The 13,021-nt window shown below is 38.3% G+C and overlaps 1 protein-coding gene across 3 annotated transcripts in view; it reads left to right on the top strand.

The window, feature by feature from the left end:
* The window catches only part of YIPF6 (Yip1 domain family member 6), a 73,624-nt gene that overhangs the window by 13,717 nt on the left and 46,886 nt on the right, over positions 1-13,021 (top strand). For all 3 annotated transcript variants that reach the window (XM_089904448.1, XM_022561036.3, XM_022561035.2), the window contains exons 2-4: positions 7,158-7,286; positions 8,332-8,410; positions 11,166-11,208. In XM_089904448.1, the coding sequence (XP_089760574.1) occupies positions 7,158-7,286; positions 8,332-8,410; positions 11,166-11,208 (251 nt within the window). The remainder of the gene's footprint in view (positions 1-7,157; positions 7,287-8,331; positions 8,411-11,165; positions 11,209-13,021) is intronic.

Raw genomic sequence — 13,021 nt, 5'->3', positions numbered from 1 at the left:
AACAAGGTCAACAAATTGCATTTGGTTAGTAAGTCTCTCTTTTCTCTAAAGGAACATTTCTTTTCCTTTGTTTGTTTGTTTTTTTTGAAATTTATTTTATTTTTGGCTGTGTTGGGTTTTTGTTGCTGCATGCAGGCTTTAGTTGCGGCGAGCAGGGGCTACTCTTTGTTGCAGTACACAGGCTTCTCATTGCGGTGGCTTCTTTTGTTGTGGAGCATGGGCTCTAGGCACGTGGGCTTCAGTAGTTGTGGCACGCAGGCTCAGTAGGTGTGGCTTGCGCAGGCTCAGTAGTTGTGGTGCATGGGCTTAGTTGCTCTGCGGCATGTGGGATCTTCCCAGACCAGGGCTCAAACCCGTGTCCCTTGTGTTGGCAGGTGGATTCTTAACCACTGAGCCACCAGGAAAGTCCCAATAAGTCTCTTTTAATATATGTGTTCTCCTCTTTTTAATGTAACTTATTTATTTAAATTCAGTCATTTCTCTTGTAGAATTCTCCACTTTCTGTGTTTGGCTGATTGTATCCTTGTGGTATTTTTAGTATGTGCCTCTGTCCACATATTTCCTGTAAACTTTAAGATCCAGAGGCTTGATTATATTTAGATTCATTTTGGCCTGGGGAGGGGAGGCAAAAAGGAAAAAGAACTTAGATGGTCCCTAAAATTAGGAATTTTTTGTTTATTTTTTAACTTTTTATTAAGAAAAATTTCAAACACACAAAAGTAGAATGGTAATGTGGACCCTCAGGTACCCAACCTTCAATAATAATTACCAGTTTATGGCCAGTCTTCTTTCTTCTATAGCCCTACCCGCTTTTCTCTATACTATTTTGAAGCAAATCCCCAGCATCATTACATTAGTAAATATTTGATATGTATCTCTAAAAGATAAGGATTCTGTTTTTAAAGAACATAACCACAATATCATTAGTACATCTAAAAAATCAATAATTCCCTAATATCAAATATCTTGTCGGTGTTCAAATTTCCAGTTATCTCCTAAATGTTATATTTTTATAATTTAAAGTCTGGCCCACTACATATTTTTGTAAATAAAGTTTCATTGGAACACAGCCAAACATAATTTTTTTTTGCAGTACATGGGCCTCCCACTGCCGCGGCCCCTCCCGCCGCAGAGCATAGGCTTCGGACGCACAGGCCCAGAGGCCATGGCTCACGGGCCCAGCCACTCCGCGGCACGTGGGATCCTTCCAGACCAGGGCACGAACCTGTGCCCCCCCGCATCGGCAGGCGGACCCCAACCACTGCGCCACCAGGGAAGCCCCCCAAACATAATTTTTTATATATTGTCTTTGATTGCTTTCATGCTACAGTGGCAGAGTTGAGCAACTGCAACAGAAACCATTTGGCTCTCAAAACCTAAAATATTTACTATTTGGGTCCTTCACAGAAGAAGTTTGGTGACCTCTGCTTTAGGCAGTCATCTTTTAGAATAATTAAAAATAAAATATTTTTTATATTTACCTTCATTTAAACCACTTCTGGTTATCTTCATTTCCTTGTGTAAATCCAAATCTCCTTCTGATATCATACTCCTTTCTGAAGATCATACTTTAACATTTCTTATAGTGCATGTTTCAGCTTTTGCTCATCTGAAAAATGTCATTGTTTTGCCTTCATTTTTAATAGCTATTTTTGCTGGGTTTAGAATTCTGGGTTGACAGTTTTATTTGTTCAGCACTCTAAAGGTGTGTCCATTTTCTTCTGCCTTGTGTAGTTTTGGGTGAGATGTCTGTTACCTGTTTCCTCTGATTGCAATGTCTTTTTTCTCTGGCAGACTTCAAGGTTTTCCTCTTTATCTTTGGTTTTCAGTAGTGTGAATGTGTCTAGGTTTGTGGATTTTTGCTTTTGTCTTTAGGTATTTATCTTTTTAAATATAATTTTTATTTATTTTTTAAAATTTTATTTATTTATTTATTTGGCTGTGTTGGGTCTTCGTTTCTGTGCGAGGGCTTTCTCTAGTTGTGGTGAGTGGGGGCCACTCTTCATCGCAGTGCACGGGCCTCTCACTGTCGCTGCCTCTCTTGTTGCGGGGCACAGGCTCCAGATGCGCAGGCTCAGTAGTTGTGGCTCACGGGCCTAGTTGCTCCGCGGCATGTGGAATCTTCCCAGACCAGGGCTCGAACCCGTGTCCCCTGCATTGGCAGGCAGATTCTCAACCACTGCGCCACCAGGGAAGCCCGAGGTATTTATCTTGATTGGGGATTTCTGGGCTTGGATCTGTCATTTGATGTCTTCGTTATTTTTGGGAAACAATTCAGTTGTTATCTTTTCAAATATTTTTTTCGGATCCATTATCTTTCTCCTCTTGTGGGATTTCAATAATATACAAATTAGACTGTTTAATATCGACCCACAGTTCTTGCATGCTCTGTTCTGTTTTGGGGTGTTCTTTTTTGGTTTTTTATAGTTTTATTGAGATATTATTGGCATATAACATTGTACAAGTTTAAGGTGTACAATGATTTTTTTTTTCTTTTGTGGTACACGGGCCTCTCACTGTTGTGGCCTCTCCCGCTGCGGAGCACAGGCTCTGGACGCGCAGGCTCAGCGGCCATGGCTCACGGGCCTAGCCGCTCCACGGCATGTGGGATCTTCCTGGACTGGCGCACGAACCCGTGTCCCCTGCATCGGCAGGCGGACTCTAAACCACTGTGCCACCAGGGAAGCCCCAATACAATGATTTGATGTGTGTAATTTTTTAATTTTCTAACTCTTCTTGTTTTGTTTTTGTTTAGATAATTTTCACTGACCTATCACCGATTTCTTTATTTGGCTCTGTTGAGTCTGCTGATAAGGCTGTCAAAGGCATTCTTCATCTGTTACTATATTCACTTACTTCTAGCATTACCATTTGACTCTTAAAGTTTCCATCTCTTGGCAGAAATTCATCATCATTCATGCATGTATCTTTTCTACTAGAGCCTTTTAAACATATTAATTGTATTCATGGTAAATTTTTCTTCTGAAATTCTAACACCTGGGTCACCTCAGAGTCTGGTTTAATTGCTTTGTCTTGTAACAGAAGGTTGTTTCCCTGTGTGTGTGTGTGTATGTGTGTGTGTGTGTGTGTGTGTGTGTTTATGGGGAAGGGGTAATTTTTTTATTGATCACTGGCCATCGTGTATAACAGTAGAGACTGCCTGGAAATGGCACATCTTTTCTGCTAAGTTGTCACTATGGGGGTTAAGCCAATATACTAAGGAGTTGAACTGTATTTGGGTTTTGTACTTGATATGGGAACCTTCAATGCATCATCAGCTTCAAATTCCTCCCCTATTACCTTGTGCTTAGGGTGGGCACTAGGTTTTCCCAGTGTTTTTCTTAATGTTCCTCCTCCATGCTTAGTTTTCTGCATTCCCTTTGCCCCTGCATAAGATAGTCGGTTTCTCTCCAAGCTCTAGCCCCTCCCTTAGCACTACACTGCTATTGCTTGTTATTGCATACTTGCTAGCCTTGTGGTGGGTACCTGGGAGGTGGAGGTTCTTTGTTGTTTTGGTCCAGCCTCTGCCTTAGGTAGGTCATGTGTCCCTGAGTCTTCCTGGGTGAGACTTTCTCAGTGATCCTGTCTCTCCCCCAGCTGAAGGGAGACTCTAATAGTCTGGCCTCAGGATGATTTCCCACCCCTCCTCCAGGAGTAGTGAGGTTTGTCTTTTCCCTTTCCCCAGCCACAGTGGGTTTTCACCTGTGCTCTGGAGACAACAGAGTTTGCTGATCTTCCCCCAGCAGCTTTAAGTCTCTTTTTCTGTAGGGGAGAAGGGTCTGAGCCAGTCTCTGTGCTTTCCTCAGAAGAGGCAGCTACTCCCCTTACACCTGGACCAATGGAAGTCTGTGGAGAAGAGCCTGCAAGTGGGTGTGAATGCCTCCTGTGTCTAATGCTTCCAGGGACACTGTACTCTCACACCAGTCAACACTTGGTCTTTAGCAATTCATCTTAAATTTTAGCTGAATTCTTAATCATCTGTGTGATGCCCAGTGTTGTTGTCTTCTCGTGCTTTGCTACAGTTGAGCCAGTGCTCATGTCCCATCTCTTCTTGGAAGTAAGTGCCTGTCTTTCCTTAGATTTCATTCATGCTACTTGGTTGCCCTACAACCTCAGCTCTCTGATGGGTTCAAGGAAAGTTATGATTTTGTAGTTAGTCTAGCTTTTTCTCATTGTTCTAGTGGATGGGATGCTCATTCCAGTTTTCTACATCCTAACTGGAAGTCAAATTACAGTGTTGTAAAGTCACTTGAAACAGTTGCTCTCTGTGTGGTTGTGTATTTAATTCAGTAGGTTCATTTGTTTCATTTCTCTTTCAGTTTTTGGGACTGCTTTTAAATTTTAATTTTGTCTCATAATTCTGTGAAGTTATTTATATGATTTCAAGTTATATATACAGAACAATGTGTGTTCCAAGAAGACTAACTTCTCTACTTGTTTCCTCCACCTTATTCCCTCCTTTCCTAATTAGGAAGCCTCTTTTAAAAAAAATCTATGACATTTCTTACATTACATGTGACAGGTCACATTACATGACTTATTTCTTATATTTAAAAGATATTCAGATATGTATATATATATTTGTACCCCCTCTTTTCTCAGATAAATGGTAGCATGTATACAGACTTTCCTCCACATTATTTTTTAATTTAACACTCCATAATAGTTCTTTAGAGATATACCCATTCCTTCTTACAGCTGCATAGCACTCCATTATGTGGACATACCATGCTTTATTCAACTGGTTCTCTGTTGATGGGCATTTGGGCTATTCTCAGGTTTTTCGCTTTTACAGGTAGTGTTGTAATGAAGAGCCTTGTGTGTGTGTGTGTGTGTGTGTGTGTGTATGTATATATATATATATATGACTTTTTGTATTTTTACCACTTTAGACTCCTAAAAGTGGTGAGCAATCCATATATAAATTTACTAGATATTGCCAGATTAATCTTCAATAGGGCCTAGTATCATTTTACCTCCCCAGCAGCAGTGTGTGAGTGCTTTTACCCCTCAGCTTCACTTGCAGAATGTGTGGTCAAACTTGGATTTTTGCCGGTCTAACAGGTGAAGAATTTTCAAGTAGCTTTAATTTGCATTTCCTTTTTTTTTTTTTTTTTTTGGATTTTGTTTTTTGTTTTTTTGCGGTATGCGGGCCTCTCACTGTTGTGGCCTCTCCTGTTGCGGAGCACAGGCTCCGGACGCGCAAGCCCAGCGGCCATGGCTCGCGGGCCCAGCTGCTCCACGGCATGTGGGATCTTCCGGGACCGGGGCACGAACCCGTGTCCCCTGCATCGGCAGGCGGACACTCAACCACTGCGCCACCAGGGAAGCCCTGCATTTCCTTATTAAGAATGTGACTGAGAAGCTGCTTTTCATAAGTTCTTTGAACAACCTTATTCTTCCTAAAATTTTAGTATACTGTCTTGTATTTCATTTACCTGTAACTATTGCCCACTAAACATTGGGCCAAAAACCATATGAGAAGGGATTGCTTCTGTTTTCTTAGGAACTTGAAGATTCTAGAGTTTCAGTCACAGTAATCAAATTTGGCATATGAACGTAAGAGTTTAAAAGTTTGCAATCTTGCAGTTCACTTTGGAAATGTTATTTGATCTGTGGTTGCCAGTAATCTGGTAACAAGAGTATAAATAATGATGTGTTTTGCTATTTCCATGTTCTTCCCAGTTTCCCTTTAGATTTCACATAATGCTCCTTTTTAGCCAGCAGAGGCCACTGGAGCCCACTAAGGAGCAGAAGTGCAACAGAATTGTGGCTGTGCTAAGATGTGATCACTGAAATGTCACTAAAAGTTCTGCAATCTTACTAGCTTCTATCCTGTTAAGATTTCATGCTTGACAGCTCATGCAGCTCAATATCAAAAAAAACAAATAACCCAATCCAAAAATGGGCAGAAGACCTAAATAGACATTTTTTTCAAAGAAGACATATAGATTGCCAACAAACACATGAAAAGATGCTCAACATCACTAATCATTAGAGAAATGCAAATGAAAACCACAATGAGGTATCATCTCATACTGGTCAGAATTGCCATCATCAACAAATCTAGAAACAATAAATGCTGGAGAGGGTGTGCAGAAAAGGGAACCCTCCTGCACTGTTGGTGGGAATGAAAATTGATACAGCCACTGTGGAAAACAGTATAGAGGTTCCTTAAAAAACTAAAAATAGGACTACCATATGACCCAGCAATCCCACTACTGGGCATATACCCTGAGAAAACCATAATTCAAAAAGAGACATGCACCCCAATGTTCATTGCAGCACTATTTACAATAGCCAAGACATGGAAGGAACCTAAATGTCCATCGACAGATGAATGGATAAAGAAGATGTGGCACATATATACAATGGAATGTTACTCAGCCATAAAAAGGAGTGAAATTGAGTTATTTGTAATGAGGTGGATGGACCTAGAGCCTGTCATACAGAGTGAAGTAAGAAAGAGAAAAGCAAATACCGTATGCTAACACATATATGGAATCTAAAAAAACGGTACTGATGAACCTAGTGGCAGGGTGGGAATAAAGACGCAGACATAGAGAACGGACTTGAGGACACGGGTGTGGGGGATGGGGAAGCTGGGACGAAGTGAAAGAGTAGCATCGATGTATATACACTACCAAATGTAAAATAGATAGCTAGTGGGAAGCTGCTGTATAGCACAGGGAGATCAGCTTGATGCTTTGTGATGACCTAGAGGGGTGGGATAGGAGGGTGGGAGAGAGGCTTAAGAGGGAGGGGATATGAGGATATATGTATACATATAGCTGATTCACTTCGTTGTACAGCAGAAACTAACACAACGTTGTAAAGCAATTATACTCTGATAAAGATATAAAAAGAAGATTTCATGCTTGAAAGAAACCAGATATTTGAGGGCAAGAAAGTCTATGCCATTTACTTTATAATTTTTTCCATTGTTTGCCATCTCCTTCTTTAAGTTAAAAGAAATAAGCATTTGAGAATTTTAGCGAACTGCATTTTTCGATGTCTGGTGAGCTAACACCTTATTTTAAAAACTGTATAAAACCCTACAAAAAGACATGGTCCTGCTCTCTGGGAAATGATGATGTCTTTGGGGGAATCCTACAGTTTATTACAGGCTTTAAATTTTTGTCCCTAATTCTTCTCAGTTTGCAGGCCTTTCAGATATATCTATCTCACAAGACATCCCTGTGGAAGGAGAAATCACCATTCCCATGAGATCTCGCATTCGGGAATTTGACAGCTCCACACTGAATGAATCTGTTCAGAATACCATTGTAAGTTAGACAAGTTGAGAGAACTTCTGTTCAGTGTCATGGGGCTAAATAGCTAATAGCACTTTGTAATATTTTTGTTTGGTTCACTGGTTTTCAGTGTATTTTATTTATTGACATTTAAGGTTCTCCCCTAGAGAATAATTTGGTACAGCCTTTTTGGAAAGCAGTTTGGCTGTAATGGATATTAAGGAACTTAAAATGTCCAATCTTTTTGAGGTGATAATTCCCGCTTCTCTAGGTATAGTATAAGGAAAAAAATTTTTAATACAAAAGTATTTTAAAAAATACAGAAAAATGTTTATACAAAGATGTTTGTTACAGCAATATTTATAATGGGGGAAAGTTGCAAAGAAGAGTAATCAGTTAAGTAAATTATGTTACATCTATGTGGTAGAATGGTAAACAACCATTAAAAGTCATGTTTACAAAGAACTATTAATGACATGAAGAAATTTCTAAATTAGGACAGAACTACCTCAACTGTAATTTGAGAGGTTATGTTTATATGACTGCACCCTGCTTTAAATGTCTTGATTTTTTAAAATCTGGCTTCTAGGATTCATTTGCCAGAATGTATGGGAATGTTGAAAATTAATTGACTTTACATATTGTGAAGAATGTGTTAGCTTGGGAGCAGGCTGATTGCCCCTTGTGACCTCATCATGTATGAACTGACAGTTAGGTGCTGTGTTTTGCAGAGCAGATTTTACTAGTGCTATTATTTTCGTTTCTTTAAGTAACATATTAGGAGGGCTTTGTTTCTCTTCTGTGGAGTTTAAAAACTCAAAACAGAACTGATGAATGTGGTAAAGAGTTAGATGCTGGCTTAAGGAGTTAATAGGAAAAGTTAATAGAAAAAGGAGTTAATAGAAAAACCCGACCTCTCTGGTTTGTTTGTATAGTGAAGGAATTAAACTGGAGTTATAGCTCTAAAATTCAATGAAGGGCTCCCAGGAGATTGAAATAAAAGAAATTTTAGCAAATTAAGTGAGGGGGCTGCTTGGCAACCTTGGTCATCACAGTACAAGTTGTTTATATCTTTCAGATGCGTGATCTAAAAGCTGTTGGGAAAAAATTCATGCATGTTTTGTACCCAAGGAAAAGCAATACTCTTTTGAGAGATTGTAAGTATATAAGGATTTTGAGGCTTTGCTGTTTCTCATCATACCTTATCATAAGTATTTTATAAGGCAAAGGCTCTGCGGTAATAAAACTGATGTCATTTTGCAGAATGAAAAAATACATAAATGAAGTTTTTGAAAAAAGTTAAAAATTTAGGATGGAATTTCAGAGATTGGAAGATTTTGCTGAATATATTGTCCTCATCAATAAATATAGACTGTATATTTTCACCTGCTATAATAGACACTGCAAAGAATATTTCTGGAAGTGGCAAAGACATAGGGACTTTGTTCAACCAAAGAGCTAATGATTTCCAAGGGAAAGACAAAATGTGTAAATGTTAAATTAGAATAATAGCTAATACCCATTACAGGTTTAACAAATTAATAGTACTTTATTGACATTTCTATTTTCAGAATGATCATTTAGTCTGTTGACTGCTTTCTTTAGGAGTTCCAAAACAGTGTTTGCAGAAAATTTTGCTGTTTTTTAGAATTTATTCTTAAAATTGTTAGACCTTTTCTTTTCAAGCATTCTTGGTTTTTCTTAGTACCCTTTGTCAGAAAAAAATTGAATCTATTGTTTAAGAGTAGTAACAGTGATGTTGTACATGAGTGTACCTTCTATTTTAGCAGCATTTCAGCTGTAATATAAGGATGTCAAATATGTGGCAAATGTGCCATCACTGTGTGGCAATTGGATGCAGCGTCAGAATCTTTTTCAACATAGTACATTGTGGGTTGAAGCTGACACATGATTTGCTACAGCTTGTATGTAGTGGAAAGAGCATGGGCAAATCAGTGTTTGAATAATGTGTGATCTTGGATAAGACAGTTAACTGTTCTGAGGTTGAAGTTTCTTCCTCAGAAAAACTGTCTTATCCAATTAGATACCAATTCAGATCCATTAGGATGGTTATTGTCAAAGAAACAGAAAATAACAAGTGTTGGTGAGGATGTGGAGAAATTGGAACCCTTGTGCATTGCTGGTGGGAATGTAAAATGGTACAGCCACTGTGTAAAACAACATGGTGGTTCCTCAAAAAATTACCACATAATTTTATAGTGTATAAAATTTATAGTATAGAACTACCGCATGATTCAGCACGTCTCCTTCTGGGTATATACCCAAAAGAATTGAAAGCACGGACTCAAACAGTTATTTGCACACCTGTGTTCATAGCAGCAGGTGAAAACAACTCTTAAATCTATCAGTGGATGGATGGGTAAACAAAGTGTGTTATATACACCATGGTGTATGCCATATATGAATGGGTTATTATTCATCCTTAAAAAGGAGTGAAATTCCTGATACATGCTACAACTTGGATGAACCTTGAAGACATTATGCTAAGTAAAATAAGCCATACACAAAAGGACATATATGATTCCACTTATGTTAGGTACCTAGAGTAGTCAGATTTATAGAGAAAGAAAGTTAAATGATGGTTGTCAGGGACTGAGGGGGTATTGAGGAGTTATTGTTTAATGGGTTGGGGTTTCAGTTTGGGAGATGAAAAAGTTCTGGAGATGGATGGTGTGGTGCTTGCACAACAGTGAATATACTCCGTGCCTGTACAGTTAAAAGTGACTAAAATGGTAAATTTTGTGTTTTATGTATTTCACAAGAATAAGAGTAGTTTTAAAATACTGTTATGAATCTTTTACAAATTAAAAACAGTCTTCACTGCATTAAAAAAACAGTGTATTAATGTCAGTTGTACTTGAATTCAGCTTTTCAGTTGATAAATTTTAACAATTTATTGCTTATTTAATTAACAATAGTTTATTAGAGTGTTAGGATTATGGTTTTTCTTTTTTTACATCTTTAACAAACTTTCCACAGTGGTGTCAAAATTACTTATTTAAAAAAAAGACGTAAGTATGTACATATGCACACTTCTTTCACATAAAGTTATGTACAAGTGAGGTTAAAGTTAGAAGTGGTATATGTACCTTTTTTCATATTACTTGAGGAAGATAGTTGTGCTTTAAGCTGTATGTTACTGAACTGTTGGTTTATTAATCACCCAACAGCTATTGATTGAGAACCACAGTGATTAGACCTAATGTTGACAGAGCCTTTATAGTTTTCAAAAAGTTTTCATGTTGTTTGTTAACATTTAACCCTATGAAATTACCAGTGTTGGGCTGTTTTTCACCTATAAGAACAGCAATTCTGTGCTAGTTCAATGTAGTAATTATGAAAGGGAAACAGTATTGCAGAGTGGAAAGGACTTTGTAGTAGGAATCAGAAGATTCTGGTTTTGGTTCTAGGTTCTGGTCCCACCCCCACACTTAACTGTTTACGGAAACTTGGGCACGTCTCTTCTTCCCAGCTTTGTTTTTCATATTTGTGAGGTGAACCTGATTATACTTGCCTTGTCTAATGTAGTCTCAGATAGGTAAAGTGACTTGGCTTTAGTCTTCTTTTTGATGGTGCAGGGTAGGGCACTTATGTCTTTTGACTCCTTACTCGTTGGTCTTTAACTGTAGCATGCTGGAATGTGGCTTAGTAGGTGGGGAGAGGGGTGATTTGTGGGATGTGAAGTGAACAAAATTTAAAGGATATATGAAGAAGGGCATTCAGAATTAGGGAGCAGAGAGGGTCAGCAGAGGGATAGCAGAGGTCGGAAGGCTTGGGCAGACAGGGAGAGCCTTGATGTCTGAATTCCAAGAGTGGGAGAGGTACATATTGGAATAAAGACAGAAAACACTACATGGTTGTGTCTTAACAGTCTTCTGTCTTTTCTTGTAGGGGATTTATGGGGCCCTTTGATCCTTTGTGTGACGCTTGCATTGTAAGTACTTATATTTCCTTTCTTTGTCATTTGAGATAGATGAGATTTTTTTCATGGAGTTTCAAAATTGAAAGGGATTTTGACTGAATATTTCATTTAGGACTTCTATGACATATTGTACTCCTTATGTATTTAAATCTAAAAAGTCAAGTAGTTTTCTAGATCAATTCAAAGAGTGATGGAATTTAAAGATGTGAAAATTATGCCCACCTTCATTTACCAATGACTTCTTATCCTGTTTTAGCCATTTCTGTTCAACATTTATTCACACTCATGTACCTCATTAAGCTAAGTGAATTAAGTATCTGTAGGTTTAAGCACTGTTTATTTGCAAACATAATACTTTTAAAATTTACTAAAAGTATAAGTGAGAATAAATTAGAGTAGAAGTGGTAGAGTTCAAAGCAAGATCATGTTTCAAAGTGTTATGTTTTCCATATGCATTGTATGTAAAGGGAAAGGACAGAAGAAGGAAAGCAAAGTTCCGCTGGAGAGGGGAATATAACCACTGGTAGAGTGGAAAAAATACTGCACTAGGAGGATTCAGTTCTGAGTTCTCATCCTAACTTTGCTATCAGCAGAGTGACTTTCGGCCACTAATAACCAAAATTTGTATAATGATTTTTCTTAGCTTACAGAAAACTTTTAAATACCTTCTCTTATCCTCATAACAAGAAGTGAATATTTTTCCTCTTTTGACAAACAAGCTCAGGTTCAAAGAGATTGAGAACTGAACCAAGGTCAAATATTCAGTGGTAGACCTGGAATTCAACCTCAGGTTTCCTTGACTGCCCATTCTCTACCTCTGCAATTATTACACGTCTCTTCCCACGTAACCTCTCTGGGTCTCCTTTTCCATATCTATAAAAGGAGATGGTTGAGGGTCCTTTCCAGGCCGAACCTTTTATAATTTTAAATTCAAGTTTCTTACTGGCTTCTTTACCCATTTTTAAATGTAAGTCAAGCACATGGTAATTTAGGTAAAAACGTGGAGTGCTCTATCTTATGCCTTTAATAACCATATCAAGGGAAACAATCCAGTGCCTTGATGAAAGGGTTTATATTAGAAGCTCTGAGCATACACTTTCTTAGTTTTGAAAGATTAACCTTAGAGATTATGGAGTTTAATACCACTTATTTGCAGAGAAGAAAATTGGAGTCCCAGAACATCAAGTGATCTGCTCCAGTTTCCATATCTAGTGACAGAATTAGGATCAATATCTGAGTCTCCTGCCTTCCAGGCCAGTTAATGTTCTTTCTGTCATACCATGCTGAAGCAATAGGAGTTCCAGACAACAAGTGATGAGGGCCAGCATTCTTTGCACTGGATTGTCAGGACTTGGAATAGAGTATGCAGAACCATAGAATACAAAAAGCCTGTACTGGCACATAGCATAGCAGGACAAGACTTACTGTGTGACTTCTCTATACTTTGTAGTAAGAGGTTGTGAGTTTGATGTTACTTATTCTGTTACTGGAAAAAAATGACACAGGGTACAAGTGTTCTGAGTCCAAAATTCAAAGCAGTTTACATCTGTGAAATTTTTAGAGAGGATATAAGTGACTGTTCAATTACTCAGTTTCAAAGTAAAGCCTTTTCGTGATGATCTGTATGTTTTGATTTTAAAAAATCAACAACTAAATAGGTTTATAGACTGCTTCCATTTTTAAATGCCAGAACTAGAACCTTAACCCAAGGATTACAAATTCAAATGTGTACATGCATGCATTGCGAATTGGTTACCAGAAGCCCTTGTGAAGGAATCTGCTGCTGTGTCAACTGCACCTGATTGTTGCCATGTAGGAATGCAGG

Source organism: Delphinapterus leucas, chromosome X, assembly GCF_059928025.1.
Source record: "Delphinapterus leucas isolate spDelLeu-1000000601 "Yukka" chromosome X, BTC_Dleu_Yukka2, whole genome shotgun sequence".
Classification (NCBI taxonomy): domain Eukaryota; kingdom Metazoa; phylum Chordata; class Mammalia; order Artiodactyla; family Monodontidae; genus Delphinapterus; species Delphinapterus leucas.
This window is presented reverse-complemented; position numbering and strand designations above follow the sequence as displayed.